This window comes from Chrysemys picta, chromosome 9, assembly GCF_011386835.1.
Source record: "Chrysemys picta bellii isolate R12L10 chromosome 9, ASM1138683v2, whole genome shotgun sequence".
NCBI classification, from domain to species: Eukaryota; Metazoa; Chordata; order Testudines; family Emydidae; genus Chrysemys; species Chrysemys picta.
Genome location: NC_088799.1, coordinates 7,795,451 through 7,812,441, shown reverse-complemented (window position 1 = coordinate 7,812,441; position 16,991 = coordinate 7,795,451). Strand labels below are relative to the sequence as shown.

Here is a 16,991-nt window from a genome sequence, read left to right as displayed (position 1 = left end):
AATCCCCCTCCCACCCCCCTTTGAGTCTGTCTAGCTGGGAAAGGGGGGGAGCCACTGGGGCTTGAGCCATCACATCCGCTGCTCATTGCCCCTCACACAGGGCATAGCTAGAGAGAGATGCTACAGGTCCCTGGCAAGGCACCAGCCATGACTCAGCTCCCTGCCTGTAGTCCAGGCCAGAGGGGACCAGGCCTGGGACCAGCCCCCCGCCCACACATGCTGCTCCCAGAGCAAACAATGAGCAGCACCAGTCTCTCTCTCTCGAGTTTATTTTTTAAATCAGCTCTTTCAGTAACAAAACCACCCAGTGTGATGCCCAGCGCCTGCCCCCATCAGGCGCTGCCCAGTGCTGTCTCCCCCACAATCCCCCGTGTCAGCTCAGACATCGTAGTTGGGGTTCTTGCGTAGGATGACGAAACCCTCCAGGATGGGGGTGACTGGCAGATGTTCCTCTGTGGCCAGCTCTGCCCGCTCGCCGTGTGCCAGCAGCACCGGCGTCGTGTGCGTCTGGAAGCCAGTGATGGTCTTCGGTTTGCCCGCCTGGCCCACCACGTCTACAGCCTGGACGGGAGGCGAGAGGTTAGAGCCGAGGGCACAGAGGCATCCCGGCCACCACGTATCACCCGCCGAACTCTGGGACCCAGACGCCAGGACAGGCGCTGGCGAGGCTTCATCCCTGGCATGAGCCATCATGGCCTCTGCACTGACCCAGCAGCTCCTGGGAGGAAACAGACCCACGTCCCCATCCAGCCCAGGGACCTCAGAACAGCCTCACTTACTCTGCTCAACAAGTTCACCTCCCACGTGCCCCTCTAACCGGAGCCCTGAGGGACCATGCCTCCTTACCTGCCCCACCCTGACCGACACCGGCAGAGGCCGCAGCTCCTCGTCAAAGGTCACCAGCATGCGTGGCTGCATGGCGGCCACCAGCCCATACAGAACATAGTGGGATTTGCCCAGGATGACTAGGGGGAGAGAGAAGAAGCGTTAGGCCCCCAATGCTCACCCCAAAGCGAGGTCTCGGTCGCCTGGCTGCTGCCACCTGCCATGGCAAGGCATCCCAACAGGCCGCCGCCGCCTCAGTACCAGAATTGCAGGCATGACCCCCCCCATCCGCTCCACGGGCGAAAGACAAGGCAGCCTGCCTGCTAGGAGAGCCTGCAGGCAACCAACACAGCAGGGGATTCCCTGGGGCTGGGAGCGGCCATCTGCCCCACCTCCACACGGGAATAACATCCCTTTGGTCCCAGGAGCCTGCCTGAGGGGCCGGCTGCTGGCTCCCTCCTCTCCAGGAGGATCAGACACACAGGTACTCACTGTTGCGCACATCCAGGAAGGACACCAGGACGGTCAGCAGCCCCGCGACAGCCACCTGGCTCATCAGCTGGCGGTCGCTGTGGTAGGGACACAGGGTGAGTGTCCCCTTCCCAAGGTGGGTCAGACCCTGCACAGCAAGCAAAGAGCACGTGAGCACAGAGGGCTCCTGGCCAGGATGGCATAAGACCAGACAGTGACGCCCCAGGCCCACCGCTCACTGAGCAGGCGCTATCCCCCAGCGGCTGATCAGTCCAGCTGACCTCTGGGGCAAGACGCAGCTGGGAAGCGCTCAGAGCACCAGAACCCCCACCCACCCGAGGGAACCAGGACCGGCAGCTCCGGCAGTCACCTGGGCCAGCCGCACCATGAAGAGGTTGTTTGGGTCTTTGGCATGGTACTGGGCCAGCTGTCTCAGCATCGCGGCCAGTCGGGCGTTGTTGGTGCCTGCAAACAGGAGAAACGGGGTGAGCGGGAAAGCCCTGGGAACAGGCATCCAACCCCCTCCCAGCCAGCGCAGGACACAGTCTCTCCCAGGGTGCTGGGCCACATGCAGCCCCCCCTGCTGGCATAACCCACACAATGCATCCAACAGCCTTGGGGCACAAGGGCCCGTCACCCACCTCCCGCCCCCAGAGATCCTGCTCCCCCCCGGCCCTGCCGCTTCCAGCAGGCCCAGCTCCCCTGTGCCCATGGGCCCTTCCCAACCTCACCCAGCACCCATCAGAGGCTGCAGTATTTGACCAGCAGCCCAGCTGACAGTAAGGCTCCCGCCCGCCAGCGACAGGTGACCAGGTGAGGGCAGTCAGTTTCATGCAGCCGCTGGAAGAGGGCACCAAAGCTATTCAGCCCCTCCCCCGACCCGCTGGCGCACTGACCCGAGTTACCAGCTGCTGCGCTCGGACCAGGAACCCCCTGAACGCAGCCTGGACGACGGGGGGTGTCCCAAGAAGCAAACTCTGTCACCGGCCCACCTCCCGCTCGGCCGCCCCGGGCCCACGCAGCCCTTACCGCTGCCCACCATGCCCATGGCAAAGATGGAGTTGTAGGAGACCTCGGGGTCAGCATCATGGGAGAACTTGCTGAGGGTGTCGAGGATGTTGAGGCGCGGGTTGGAGACGGAGATGAGCGCCAGAGCAAGGGGGACGGCTCGGCGCAGGGTAGGCTCCCCATACCTCAGCTGCACAGAAAGGAGGAGGGAGACATTAGCCACCAGGGCGAGGGACTATCACTCCCAGGTCGCCTGGCCCAGGCCATTCTCCTCGTCCCTGAATCCACTCACGAGGCAGGGACTTGCAGCCACTCCCAGAGTTCCTGGAACTGCCCCAGGGCTGCAGCAAACGAAAATCCTACAGGGGCCCTCTGCCGCTGCAGCGTCAGGACCAGATCCAGGGGACCGGAGGAGAAGCAATGGCCTCACCCAGAACGGACATGGCCCTAGCCTGCTGGGAGTGGGGCGGAGGGTTACGCAGTCGGTTTGAGGGCAGCGCCCCAGGTTGGCACTCCCCACACACTCCTGTGCCTGCTCTCATTTGCGTCCCCCCCCTTCCCAGGCTGGATCCAGCTCCACCACACCAAGCCCTTCGCTGGCGTTTGGCTCAGCTCCGGGCACCTCCCTCGCTCTGCCCCGCAGCCCCCGAGGCAGAGCGCCCTGTCCCGCAGCGTCACTCACCAGGTGGCCGAACGTGCGCAGAGCCATCTCGGCGCCGATCTCCTCCCCCATGGCGATGAGCGCGATCCCCAGCACTGCCACGCCCTGCAGAGAGGAGACGGAGAACTGGCCAGGGAGCTCCATCACCTGCCCACCACAGGCTCCCCAGGCCACGTGGGACCAACCTAGAGCGGGGCTATATCACCCTTCCCCCAGAAGTCAGGAAGATGGTTCTCTCCCAATACGAATGGCTCCACGTTGGGCCCGTTCACCCCTTCTAGTACAGCTCCCTTTGGGGAGCACGTGTCCGTGGCTCAGCTGTGCAGAGACCCCCACCCTGGCCCAGCCCACTCGACCCCTCTGGCACGCTCTCATCTCCGGTCCAGGGAGCTGCCCTTGCCCATCGCCAGCACTGGCAGGTTCACACAATGAGCAGTTCTGCTGCAGGCCTGTCCCCCTCCCACAAATCCACTAGGGCCAAGAGAGATCCCCAGTGGTCTCCCCACCAGGAAAGGGTCCAAGCAACGGGGATTCGTCTGCTCCCTCCCGCCTGTCCCACCTGGTGGGCGCCCATGTCAGCTGAGCTCTCCTTCTTGTCCTTTTCCTTCTTGTCCTTCTTCTCCTTGTCCTCCTCCTTCTCCTTGGTGTCGAAGTGCTCGCTGCAGATGTGGAGCAGCTGCTGCACCTTCAGCACGTTCCCCGAGCCTGGGGGAAGGAGGGACTATGGTGACTCTAGGCTCTGGCCCAGCCCACTCCCCCCCGAAGCTGGCCAGAGACTCACCCGCGTAGGCGCAGATGTCTACCAACGTGTTGGCGAAGCTGCGGAAGGGCTCCGACACCACCTCCAGCGCCGCCAGGATAGCCTCGATGGCCTCCCCCTTCCCTGCCGAGGAGAGCACAGGGCAGCCCGTTAGAGCAGCATGGCCCCAGGCCCTCTGCTGACACACACCAGGCTCCAGCACCTGGCTGGGGGGCTCAAACCAGCAAGTCCCAAGCTCCTCAATGAGCGTCCCTAGCCAGCAGGGTCCTGCGCAGCACCGGTGTTTCTCCCCCCGGGGGAGCAGTGCGCGCCTGGGGCATGGCTGGACCTGCTCAGAACATTCCAGATCCTGCAACAAATGGGACTTCCACACACACCCCCCCCCCCAGCATCCAGCTCTAACTGGTACACCAGCCCCACCACCCATAGTTCCTCCCATTGCTGCCTCTCAGAACCCAATGGTAGTCCTTGGCAGCTGCAAAGGATTATGGGATAGAATGGGCCACAGAGCCAGGTTTCATGAACCACCCTGTCTGCAAAAGGTCGAGTCCCTGATCTACGGCACTACCCCCTCAGGTTAGCCAGGAGCCCGTGCCCATCAGCACTCTGAGCCTCGAGAACGGGCTCAGACAGTGACGGTGCCCTGGTGAGGTGGGAAAGGCCACTCCCTCCTTGCCACAGCCCCCAAGTCACCCCCGGCTCCACCAAAGCCCGCTCCACCCCTGCCACCATGCGCAGACCTGCTGAACCCCAAGCCCATCCTTACCCAAGTGGTTAAGGCCCAGGCCGAGCGGCAGCCACCTGGCGTAGGTGTCCTTCAGCTCAGTCTCCGATTTCTCCATGACCGTCTGGAGGATGGTGGAGGTGACATCCCCGTTGCACGAGCCCACTGCTATCATGCCGCAGGCCAGGGCCGTCACGCCGGCCACCTGGGGCGGGAAGGAGGGAGAGCTGAGCTCACTGCGTAACAGCCCTGCCTGCACCCCACAGCCTTTGGGGGACTGCTCAGAGGGGCTCGCACTGGGAGCAGCCTCTGGGTTGTGGGGAGAGGGGAACGGGGGCAGGAACAGCTGAAGCAATTGGAGCTAAGCATGTGAAGCAACCTCAATGCTTGGGCAGTGGAGGGTCTGAGGACTCGCGTTCACACCCAGAGGTCTCTGGAGACTGGGCTGCTCCTGTTGGCTCCCACAGACTGTGGGGGGAGACCCTGGGGATGCTGTCAGGTCCCATTTCACAGAGCATCCCGAGGAGCTGCAGTTCAGAGACCCACTGCCCCCACCTGTCCTTTATCACCGCTACCCTCCAACCATGCTGGGGAGCTGCTGAGAGGCCGGGCCAGAGCTCGGGTTGCAGCCAATGTCAATACTCCAGCCATGATGCTGTCAACCTTCTTCCACCCCTGAGATCAGTGCACTGGCCCGGCCTGAGCCCTCACCTCCATGCTGGACTTGGAGTCTCCCATCACGGGTAGCAGCAGAGTCAAAACGTCTTCCCGGTTGGACCCAGCGTAGGCCAGTCCCAGCCTGCAACAGAATCCCAAAGGAGCGTTAGCCACAGGAGCCGCCCCTGTGGCGGGAGCAGGGGCTGGGCAGGCCCTTACCCAAAGATGGCGCCGATCCTCATGGTGTTGCTGTTGTGGAGGACGTAGTCGGACAGCAAAGCGAGGGCAGGGTCACATTCATTCCTCACCCCCGAGTTCACAATGCCACAAGCCAGCAGGGCTCCCGACTGCAGGATAAAGGCACCATCAGCCAGACCATCATGGGGCTGCCTTGGGGACAGCTGGCACATGCAGTTATTGCACCACACGCAACGGGGGGGGGGGGGGGGGGGGGGGGGGCGCCCAAGGTCTACCCACAGGGCTACACCCAACTCACACAAAAGTAGGCAGATTGCATTGGTCATAACCCACACAGAGGTGCAGCCTGTGGGAACTACAAGCCCCATCATGCAATGCTCCATTGGGATCAGATCAGGTGCATTGCCTGCTGGGACTTGTAGTCTTCAAAGGTCATGCCTCTGCATTAAGGGGGCATTGGGGGCCCCCTAGTGAATCTCAATGAGCCAAGCTTCAGCCAGGGAGCACTGTGCTGCCAATCACCAGTCGGGACCCAGAGAGGAGGAGAACAGTGTGGCGGTTCTCAGGCAGGGTGAAGCATTCAGCTGGGCAGACTGAGGTTGGTACTTATGTCCCTGGCAGGACTGGCCCTGCAGCTATGCCACCAGGCCTGCCAGCATGTGAGCCAGGGCTCCATGTCCAGTGGGGCTGCACCTTAGCCCGAGCCCAGAGCAGCACCACCCACCTTAATGTAGTCCTCGGAGGAGTACAGGTACTTGTCGATCTGCGTGAGCCCCCCATCCACGTCCCACAGCAGGATCATCCCCAGCGAGGCTGCGGCGCTCAGCATACCTGCAGCACAAGGAGAAGCCCCCACGTCAGACCTGGAATCACGACCGGGCCCTACGCCCCCAGACGGGAGCTGGGGTTCCCCAGTGGCTCCTTTCCCTTGCACACCCCGTATTCCTAACGTGCTGGGCATGGGGGAGCTCCTCAGAACAATTCCACTGGGGCATTCAGCTCTTTCTGTACTGTTGGTTTCCCTCTGCTGCTTTTGGGGGCCCAATCAGGGAGCAGCCCCAGGGACAGAGAGCTCTGCAGCACATTCACTGGCAGCTCCGTTCTCCCAGACAGTCGGTCTGGATACTCCACAAGGGTCAATTCCTCTGTCACACGCTGCTGGAGTAGTTTGGCCTTGACTCCATGCAAAGGTGGCATTTGAGACCTCCACGCAGGGCCTGGGAAGAGATGTACGGGGGAGGCAGGCATGCAGGCCTGTAAAACAAGCTGCCTTCATCTAAAACCCAGAGAAGTGGCCTGTGAAGACTCCAGGCCCCAGCATGCAGTGCAGCCTGGCAAATCAGGGCCAACTGGAATGTTGCATGCTGGATATGTAGTCCCCATGAGTTACAGCTCCACCATTCTACATTCAAGTTCACGCGTGGCTGTCAGCCAGCGTGACCCCTACGGGGCGCTCTCCCCATTAGGATCAGGTAAGCCTGGGAGTTGCGGGCACGAGCCAGCAGGATTGGTTATTTAACCCACAGAAGCAAGGGCTTAGGGGCCGAGAGGCTGGCTCAGGAGTTCCAGGCATGGGGCTCAGGGAACATAAGAAGCATCCCTTGGAAAAGCTGCTGGACACTGCCAGATACAAGCTGTCATTTGGGAAACCTCCTGCAGAGCCCAGTCCTAGCTGTGGTGAGAGTCGAACCGCCCTGTCCTGCCCTGCTCACCGTGATCCTTGTTTTTATACAGCCATTTATTGCCGTCATCCGTCAGCAGCTTGTCCTGCCCGAAGGCCGCGTTCACAAAACCGTTCACGAAGGACGAGGCCAAGTTCATCCGCGCAGAGTCCACCTGGGAGCCGCTGCCGCCGAACCCTGAGGGAGCGGAAATCAGAGCGAGCCGGGCAGAGCGTCACAACGCAGCTTCGCGAGGCCCACAGAGCTCGGGAGCGTCTCCCCGTGCCCGGCCCTCCTTGGTAGGGCCCCGAACATTCGAGTGCCTGATCCCCGAGGTTCTTTTACCCTCCTCACCCTGCTAAGCCCCCAGGAATGGCCAAGGAACCCAAGCCAATTCAGCGCAACACAGGGGGGCGCTGCATAGACAGTGCGACTCCGGGGCTGCAACTGCAGATGGACCTGTCCCGACACACGACCGGGCAGATGCCCGCGTGCTCTAGGATGAGGCGGCCCACTTGGCTACGCCTTGCGCTCAGCGACGTCCCACCCCCGTGCAGGAGGAAGCGAAGAAGGAGATGCAGCTTTCGCTTACGGTTATTTTCCAGGTGTGTTTTGTAAATGTCATCTGGCACTTTGGGCTCCATTATGTCCAGCTGCAAAGAGGAGGAGAGAGGAGGAAGTCACCCCCCCAGCCAAACCAGCCACACTCTCAGCCCCTCCATAGGGACAGTGCGAATGGCAGCAGCGACGGAGTCCCCTGCAGCCTGCTCCTTGCCGTGCACACACAGGGGCTCTTCCTGGTGCGACCAAGCACGTATTGGGGGTGGCGGGAGACCAGACGCATTGACAACCCCCCATACAAGTCAGAGTGTCTGTTCCCCCCCCCAGGAGTCCCAGTTTGCGGGCAGCCTGGCCTCTGTGCCAGCACCCAGCAGTTGGGGACCTTGGGTGCAGCCCTGAGTCTTCTCCCCACCCCACCCCAGCTTGCTGGGAGGCCGGGCCAGGCACCTCACCTCTCTGGCCAAGGCCAGGAAGTTGCTGTTGAGCTGGACGTTGGACATGATCTCGGTGAGGTCCTCATACTCCTCCACGTCCTCGTTTAGCTCCAGGAAGACGCCGTGGCGGCCCAGCATGAAGGCCATCTGCTTCTGGATGACCCTGTGCCGGCGAGGGAGAGAGGGGGAGTCAATGCCAGGCAGTGAGGGCCTGGGCTTCCCTCCCCTTGGCACAAACCTGCTGGAATACTCTCAGTACAGCTCCTTTCTCCCCTCAAACAGACCCGACCCAGCCTGAGGAAACCCAGCCAGTCAGGCTTCCCCTGGCTCTCCCATCCCCCCGAATTCGCAAGAGCAGCTCCTGCATCACAAGGCAGAGGGAGATGTGATGGCATCAGGGGCTGGGCCAAGCTGTGACCCTGCACTGTGGTAGGACCTTGCTCTACAGGTCAAAGGGAACTTTCCAGTCAGCTTCGGGTCAGGCCCAGAGACAGCGCCTGCATCAGGAACTCCTGTCTGCTTCCTGCTCACTCGCCCGCGTGGCACAGCCGTGGCTGCCACGCCGGCCTGGAAGGAGGTTCCCATTCCAGGGGCACGCAGGGAGCAGCTGCTCTTGCCCCCTCCCAGCAAAGCCGCTGAAGCTTAGCCCTTCAGAACCAGCCCAGCAGAGGCAGCAAGCAGGCCCAGGGCAGAGTACCAGAGAGAGGACGGCAGCACTGCTGGGGCGTCCCACCATCCCCGGAACAATGGTACAGCCAACCCACCAGGCCTGTCAACGGAGCTGGAGCATGGGAACGTCAAGACAAAGAGCGTAAGTCTCTACTGCTTGACCTACAGGAGTAACTCCCTTAGTCAGCAGCTGTAGTAGATTCTTATCGTATGTGGAGCAACCACTAGAGGGGGCTCATGAGTCTCACTGGTCTAGTGGAGGTTACGCTAGTCGAGCTCATTTCATGCCCCCTCCTCAGCAGTCAGAGGGGAGCGAGAAGGCTCAAGTTTCAGTCCAACCCCAACAGGGGCAGGACAAGGGGGTTTTCTCCAAATCAGCAGCCTTAGAGGTAAATGCCTGAACAAGGGACGCCTGGGCAGCAGAAGGGCAACCCTGCCCACCACTGCACTGCCAACAGAGGGGCCCTCTTGGGCAAGCAGCAGGGGGCCAGTGCCCCTGGCCTGTTTGGTCTTTGGCCTCTCTGCTGAGGCTGCCAGCAAGGGACCAGTTAATGCCAATTGTGATGGTTGTTTTAACGATGAAGTCACCTGTCATGCTACAAGGTGAACTGAGACCCCAGACTCATTCCACAGCTCTCAAGTCCCCTCAGGTGGCGCGAACGCCCAATCGCTCCCGGCCTGGGGTAGGAGAGGGGACCTGAAGGTGGTAGAATCTGTATCCCACGATGACAAGGCAGAGGCTGGTCTACCGCAGCTCCCTCCCCGAGCAGGGCCCCGGCTCTGAAAAGCCGATCTCCACCTACACGTCTTTGCAGGAGGTGAAGATGTCCTCCACCAGCTCCATGTCATTCAGCATGAGGGCCAGGCGCAGGGCTTCCGGGTAGCGGCTGAACTTGCGGAAGATTCCCAGGGAACAGCGGAGGAGGGCTGAGTTCTCGGGTTCAGGGACGTAGCTCACACAGCTTCGGGAAGGAGACAGAAGAAGGTAAGTCCAGCTGCTACTGAGACCAGGAACAGACAGGTCTTACTGCTCAGAGGGGAGATCTGGGTCAGCCCCTCAGCAGCTCACTCTGACAGCTGCTCCTATGTAGCTGTATCAAACGCTCCCAGTCACCTAGAGCGGGAAGTGTTCCAGCAATCATGGCACACTGCCATCTACCCGGGGACTTCTGCACCACATAGGGGTAGTTTCCAGCTTTCAATAGGACAGGCAGAGCTAACAGCAAAGGGCCAATCCCCATCACAGAGCAGCCTGGCTCCCTCACCTGGTCAGGTACAGGCAGACCTTGGAGTAGGCGTTGTCGTCAATATATTTCTCTAGCATGTCCATCTGCTCAATCTCCATCAGCAGGTCACAGGCTTCGTGCTCCGCATTGTGGGCCATGTTGTAGGGCACAATCTCCTTCACCAGGGTCAGCAGCGTTTCCCTCTGGGCCTTGTCAGCCTCATCAACCTCCTGCCATTCCTTAGCAACCTCGCCCGCCAGGTGTCTGTGGGGGCAAAGGGAAAGAGACCATCCTAACACAAGGCAACAACCTGGCGCCCAGGGCAAGACGGCTACAGCATCACTTCTCCTACAGGGCTGCGATCCCTGCAGTGCTCAACGGAAGCTGCATGCCCTCGTCCGAACAGGGTAACAGCCCACAAGGGGCTAAATCCTGGGAAAGGGGGGAGGGGGAGGAGATCATGGCTGAGTTATGCCTGTTGCTGGATAGTTCACAGTCCTCCAAGGAGATGGTTCCCAATCAGATCAGACATGTCAGTGAAGTCCAGCAGCCCTCTCACAAATACCCATGTCTGAACAGCCAGCCCTGAGCTTCCCGGGGCAGCACCCACACAGTCCCACTGACTTTGTTAACACCAACGAAAACAGAAACAGAAACATTCTTTGGGGCAGGCATCCAACCGGGCAGATTTTCCATCTTCTCTGGGATGTGAGGAAGCACAGGTGCCACACTCTAATTCTGGTTCATTAGCCCCCAGCCTGGTCCAGAGATTTTCATTCAACTTGGGGAACTTCAATACACACAGGCCAGTGCACATAATAAGCATCCTAAGGCAGGGCTCAAAAGAACCACTCGACTTGTTCAGGGAGGGACCCAGCCAAACAGGCTTTAGCTCAAAAGAAGTTTCCAATCTTAGTGGTTGGAAATAACTTTCTAAATGTGAGCCAATGCAATGCCGTCTACCTGAGCTTGCTGACAGAGGGCTTTAGGGTCTCAGCAGCTGCTCAGCGCTTTATAAAGAAAAGAGTGAAATTTACAAGCTTTGTTTCACAGCTATTTCCGTCCCCCCTCACCAAACTGACAAGAATCAGGTCAATTTCACTCTGCCCGTTTGGGGAATCTGCTCTGCAGAACCAGATATTCTTAAAAACTGGCTGAAAGGATGATATACTAATATTTCGTGAAGTAGAGATGTTGTGCAGGGGGGAGATGCATGGGGGTGGGGCACACACAGGGTCAGTGTTAGGTCCAGCCTTCTTTATTAAAAGAGAAGGGAGTAAAAAGTAATTTTAATTAAATCTGTAAACAGATAATCGAAAGGAGCGGCAATGAGGACAGAGAAACGATACAAACAGACCAAGAGAGTCTGGTGAAATGGACAAAGAATAAGATGCTCATCTTAAAAAAAAATAAAATTAAAAAAAAACAACGACTGATTTTGAGATGCTTATTCATAGGCCAGAAGGGCACAGGCCCTTCCCTGGGAACCTCCATCCCAGAAGACTCAAGTCCTGGAGTAGGAAGGGGGCAGCCCCATTCTACGCAGCTGTGGGGAGACTTTCTGGGGCACTGTGCCTCAGACTACCACACTGATACTGACAGGTTGGCGGGAGTACAGAGAAAAGCCATAGAAACAGTTCAGGGGCTGGAGGTTATGCGGGATCATTAAAAGTGATGGATCTACCTAGCTTGGCAAGGCAACTGCGAAAGCAATGATCCCAGCATGGGCATATCTGGGTGTAAGCAGAAAGGAGGGATATTATTCACAGGGCTGCAGATAGAAGGAACGAGACAAGAATGGGCACCACTGACTATCAAGGTCTTCTGGTCAGAGAAATCTATCCACCCTCCTCATCACCCTGGACTCAGACCAACCAGCCTGTGGAACAGTTTCCCAAGGGAAATGGGGGACGAGCCCCACCATGGGGGACATTTAATCAGAACTGGATCACACATTACATAGACAGTATTTCTCACCTGACATATTCATGTCCCCATGATGCCAGCTCCTCCTGGGACCCCACTAGCCGGTATTTCAGACACTCTCGCTCCCCACTCATGGTCATCGCCAGAACGGAAATGATGTCAGCTGCAAAACGCTGCGGGAGAAAGTGCCGAGACAGTCACCCCCATGCCAGCACAGCGAGCTAAGTAGCACCACCCTGCACCCTCAGTGTGGAAGAGGAGCACATGGACACTGCAGCACTCAGCAGGCAGGCAGGGAGACCCTCAGAAACTACAGCTCCCAGCATGCAGTTTGAGTCAAAACACTTTAGCGGCATGACAAGCTGCACATGTGCTGCCAAATCACCGCAAATCGTTACACCCAGCAATTCACCCAGTATACGCAGGGTTCGCTGCACAGAGCTTGATCCCCTGATCACCCTGTTAGTCCAGTGCTCGTTTCAGTGGCAGGTGCTGTGTAGTCTGATGCTATCTTAAAATCTTTCCTCCGCTTGCACACAGATAGCAACAGTCAACTTGTACTCTACACAACCAGGTTGCTGCACTGCCATCCCCACCTGCCCAGCGATTCCAGCCCCACACGCAGCAGCTGGGAACCCCTCACCTTGTTCTCTCCAGGAGCCATGTTCTCATAGATCTCCTTCAGCTTGCCATAGTGAGGCCGTAAGAACTTCAGGGGCTTCGGAACAGAGGTCATGGAGGTTGTGGAAGAACGGATCTGCCTACGCAACTCCTCCAGGGCGGGGCGATACAGAGACGTGTCCTTCTCCTGCAAGGATCAACTGCATCTGTCAGGAAGTGGCACCTGCCTGCAGCATCCCGGACCTGCCTGTTCCTTCCAAGCGCAGGCAGCCAGCCACAGTGCTGAGCCGCCAGACACCTGCCCAGCCAGCCAGCTCATTTGGAAACTCCGGCGTCTATCAACTTTGGCACCTTGCTGCGGGACTCAGCCAGCTGTGAATCACCAGGGGGGCTCCTTGGCCACAAGCTTGGTGGACAGACTGGTATCGTATTGGGTCAAACGACACATCAAACACTGTAACAAACGGCAACAAAGACCAGCTCCACAGAGCAGCTTGAAAGTCTCTGCACCTGCTAATCCCACACAAAGATCTGGGGAAATACGTGAGCTTTGCCCATACACCTAAGGCTGGCAAACTATGGCATAGAAGGCTAGTTCTACAGTCAGGGATTTGATAGTGAACCCCCTTCTCCCCCCAGCAGGGGCACCTTAACCAAACTCAATTGCTATAATGGTGCGAAGGGAAAGCCTGGGTCCCTAAAGTACTAACTACCAGAAAGGAGACATTTAATAAAAGATGTAGCTGTCTTGCACTGAACGTGTGCTGCTCCTGGGGTCTGGGAGGGCCGGGGACTGTAACAGGCCAGCAGTTTGCATTGGAGGTGAAGTCACTACTGAGTGAATGTTGTACGCAGGGGAGAAAAATCTCTTCGACAAGCAGCAAGCTGTGAGGCGTAGGATTTGTCATTTCCAATCCCAGGGGACAAAACCCAGAGACCAGCCACTGGCTTATGCTGCTCCCCGGCCATCAGAGAGTGAGAGGGGGAGACTGTACTCCCACCGACAGCTGCACATCCAACACCCACTTCCCCCATTCAAAGGGGCTTTGCTGAAGGGGAGCTCCAATACTGAGGGGATCTTGACACGGCCCCTCCGGAATGGACCCAAAGGCTGGGGGCGCTGCCTGACACACAGACGTGACTTGAGGGGAGAAGGGGACAGGCCCATGGGGGGAAAAGGGAACTTACCCCCAAGCGCTCCACAAGCATCTCCAATTCATCCTGCAGCTGTTTGTCTTCCTCAGACTGCAACAAAGGAGCAGAGAAATAGGCATCAGCCCTAGAGGAAAGCTTCCCGCAGCCCCACAAAATACCAGCAGCCAGTGGAGGCCCCGGGGAGGGACCGACGCACACGCTTCAGGTTACACAGTGCACGTCCAACAGGCTCCTCAGCTGGCAGAACCAATGAGCGCAGGAGCACACGCCTTTACCTCACTTGCACCCCCACTTTGTGCTTCTGACTGCAGCAAGACACCTGGCTCACAGGCACCCCCAGCCATCACAGCGAAACAGGAGCCGCCACTCTGCTCCTGGGCACAGGCTTAGAGAGTTCCTGCCCCGTCTAACTATTATTCAGCCCATTACAACCACCCAGCTGTGCACAAAGGGAGCCTAGCACTGCAGCTCTCATCCTTCCTTATCCCTCCTCTTCCTCTGTGCTCCTTGTGGGCAGGGACCATGGCTTTCACCAGTTCAGAGCAGCACCCAGTGGCCTTCAGGGAACCTTAGAAATAGGGCCCTACCAAATTCATGGCCATGAAAAATGCGTCATGGACCATGAAATCTGGTCTCCCCCCTGTGAAATCTGATCTTTTGTGTGCTTTTACCCTATACTACTCAGATTTCACAAGGGAGACCAGCATTTCTCAAATTAGGGGTCCTGACCCAAAAGGGTGTTGCAGGGGGGTCACAACGTTATTTTTGGGGTGCGGGGGCGGTATTGCCGTCACCCTTACTTCTGCGCTGCCTTCAGAGCTGAGTGGTCAGAGAGCAGCGGCTGTTGGCCGGGCACCCAGCTCTGAAGGCAGCACTTCCCCCCCAGCAGCAGCGCAGAAGTAAGGGTGGCAATACCATACCCCGTGCCACCCTTACTTCTGTGTTGCTGTCTTCGGAGCTGGGCGGCCGGAGAGTGGCAGCCGCTGACTGAGGCCCAGCTCTGCAGGCAGCAGTTCAGAAGTAAGGGTGGCAATACCACACCATGCCATCCTTACCTCTGCGCTGCTGCTGGCAGTGGATCTGCCTTCAGAGCTGAGCTCCCGGCCAGCAGCCACCGCTCTCCAGCTGTCCCGCTCTGAAGGCAGCAGTGCAGAAGTAAGGATAGCAGTACCACAACCCCCCTACAATAACCTTGCAACCCCCCCTCCCCCCACAACTCCTTTTGGGGTCAGGACCCCTACAATTACAACACTGAGAAATTTCAGATTGAAATCGCTGAAATCACAAAATTTACTATTTTTAAAATCCTATGACAGTGAAATTGACCAAAATGGACCATGAATTTGATAGGGCCGTAGTTATAAATAACCAGCTTTATGCCTAGAGCCCTCTCTCCCTCTATCCACAGATGGGCATGGGGGTGGTGGTGGGAGGGGTCTGTGCCTTTAGAGCAGGAGGCCCTGGTCCCCTGGCTGAGCAGGTTATTAGTAGTAATTGATCAGAGGAGTAGCCGTGTTAGTCTGAATCTGTAAAAAGCAACAGAGGGTCCTGTGGCACCTTTAAGACTAACAGAAGTATTGGGAGCATAAGCTTTCGTGGGTAAGAACCAATTGAGACCGCCAGCCAAGGAAATAACCCACTTCCTTCCCTGATGAACCAAGGGACGCACCCCACCCATGCACTCATTCGCTACACCAATATTGCCTTGGACTCCTTATACATTCCATGGGTGGCATACCTGAGCCCACTTATCCACTGACACTTTAAAAACTCTTGCACCCCAAACTGGGTCTATGCGGGTTATGTGATATGTATGTATCTCTTCACCCTTGCAGCCGATACCTGTAATCCCTCATAACTCAAGCCTGACCCCAGATGTACAGTATCTTTCCTCTTAACTTGTGTCTATTTAATTTTAAACATTAACTTTAATAAAAATTTTAAATCAGCTCCCAGGCGGGTGTATGGGGGCCTCTGTAGTGGCTCCGCTCTCCTAGAGAAGAGGGAAAATTGGCTTTGGACTGGGCCTGGCAACTCAGTTCTGTGACCAGATAGGGGATTTTGGCATCGGGTCCCTGACCCCAATGAGAGGGATATGGACCCCTAGCCAGATGCATGGGGCCCGTCCCTAGCCTGGGTGTGTAATCACCAGGGCGGGGTACCGCTAGGGCCAGGTATCAGCAGCCTGGGGTCAGGGGGGTATCGGCAGCCTGGGGGTATCAGTGAGGGAAGGTATCGCTGGGGGAAGGGTATCGGTGGCCCGGGAACAGGGGGTATCAGCGGAGGCAGGAGAGGTATCAGCGGGGAGGGGGGGGTATCAGCAGCCCCAGGGTATCAGCGGGGACAGGTTTCGCAGGGGGGATATCGGCGGCCTGGGGCTTTCGCCGGGAAGTATTGCAGGAAAGGGGCGTATCGCCGGGGGGTATCGGCAGCCCGAGGGAGGGGGTATTGGCGGGGACAGGTATCGCCGGGGGTGGAAGGGGTATCAGCGGCCCGGGGGCAGGGGGTATCGCCGGGACAGGTATCGCCGGAGGGGGAAGGGGTATCAGCGGCCCGGAGGCGGGGGGTATCGCCGGGGGGGAGGGGGTATCAGCGCCCGAGGGAGGGGATACCGGCGGGGGAGTATCGCGGGACAGGTATCGCCGGGGGGGTATCTCGGGGGGGAAGGGGTATCGCCGGGGGGGGGGGGGGGCGAGGCGGGTATCGCGGGACAGGGGCGGGGGTATCGCCGGGGGGGGGGGGGCGAGGCGGGTACCGCGGGACAGGGGCGTAGCGGCGCCGGCCGGGCCCGGCGTGACTCAGCTCCGCGCCCGGGCCCGTGCGGAGGCGCGTCCCGCTCTCACCAGCTCCTGCTCCTTGTCCGCCGGCGCCGCCGGGTCCTTCCGGTCCTTGGTCCACGGCCCCCCCGACTTCTCGTCGCCGCCCCCCGCCGAGGTCCCCGCCTGCGGCCGGCTCTGGCCCCCGCCGCCGCCGTCCTCCATCGCGCTGCTCCGCACTGCACTGCGCTGGCGCCGGGGTCGCTCGCGGGGCGGGGCCGAAACGGACCAATCGCGGGGAGACAATCCATACCACGTGACCCCGTGGTGTTGAAGGGCGGGGATAGTGGTAGTGGGCGGGGCTATGATCGGGGGCGGGGCCAGTGGGGAAGGCGGGGCTTTACGGGGTGGAACGCGAAGGGGGACCGGGGCCTGACTCGCCGCACGTGGCGCTGGGGGCACGTGCGGTCCTGCCCGGCAGCGGGGTCCTGGGTCGCCCCGGCCACAGTGCAGCGAGTCCTCCTGCCTGGCCATGGAGCGGGCATGGACTGGGGGCCCGGTCCTGCCTTTCCCTTGGCTGTGGGGAGCTGGAGGGCAGGGGCTGCTGGCCGTTCTGCTCCCCCGGGGCTCTTACTCTGCTGACCCACCTGGGAATTGTTGGAAAAGTACCAAGAACCC

General features: G+C 59.2%; 1 protein-coding gene across 1 annotated transcript; it reads right to left on the bottom strand.

Moving 5' to 3' along the window:
- Nucleotides 1–253: 253 nt before the first annotated feature.
- PSMD2 (proteasome 26S subunit ubiquitin receptor, non-ATPase 2) lies at nucleotides 254–16,571 on the bottom strand. The gene is made up of 21 exons (XM_005284007.5): nucleotides 16,401–16,571; nucleotides 13,591–13,647; nucleotides 12,425–12,589; nucleotides 11,833–11,954; nucleotides 9,895–10,119; nucleotides 9,433–9,591; nucleotides 7,979–8,123; nucleotides 7,558–7,618; nucleotides 7,017–7,163; nucleotides 6,029–6,135; nucleotides 5,326–5,453; nucleotides 5,161–5,248; nucleotides 4,492–4,654; nucleotides 3,747–3,848; nucleotides 3,525–3,670; nucleotides 2,987–3,070; nucleotides 2,326–2,494; nucleotides 1,667–1,761; nucleotides 1,318–1,444; nucleotides 847–965; nucleotides 254–561 (listed from the first exon to the last, which is right to left on the bottom strand). The coding sequence occupies exons 1-21, from the start codon at nucleotides 16,536–16,538 to the stop codon at nucleotides 379–381; spliced, it is 2,730 nt and encodes a 909-aa protein (XP_005284064.3). The 5' UTR covers nucleotides 16,539–16,571; the 3' UTR covers nucleotides 254–378.
- Between the last annotated feature and the right edge of the window lie 420 nt (nucleotides 16,572–16,991).

Bases quoted from the DNA above. Each gene is read 5' to 3' on its own strand.
- PSMD2 (XM_005284007.5), bottom strand. From the start codon at position 16,538: ATGGAGGACGGCGGCGGCGGGGGCCAGAGCCGGCCGCAGGCGGGGACC. The intron at 10,120-11,832 runs GTGAGAAATACT...TTGCCCCCACAG, and splicing joins TGGGGACATGAATATGTCAG to ACACCTGGCGGGCGAGGTTG. The intron at 6,136-7,016 runs GTGAGCAGGGCA...CTTGTGCTGCAG, and splicing joins GTATAAAAACAAGGATCACG to GTATGCTGAGCGCCGCAGCC.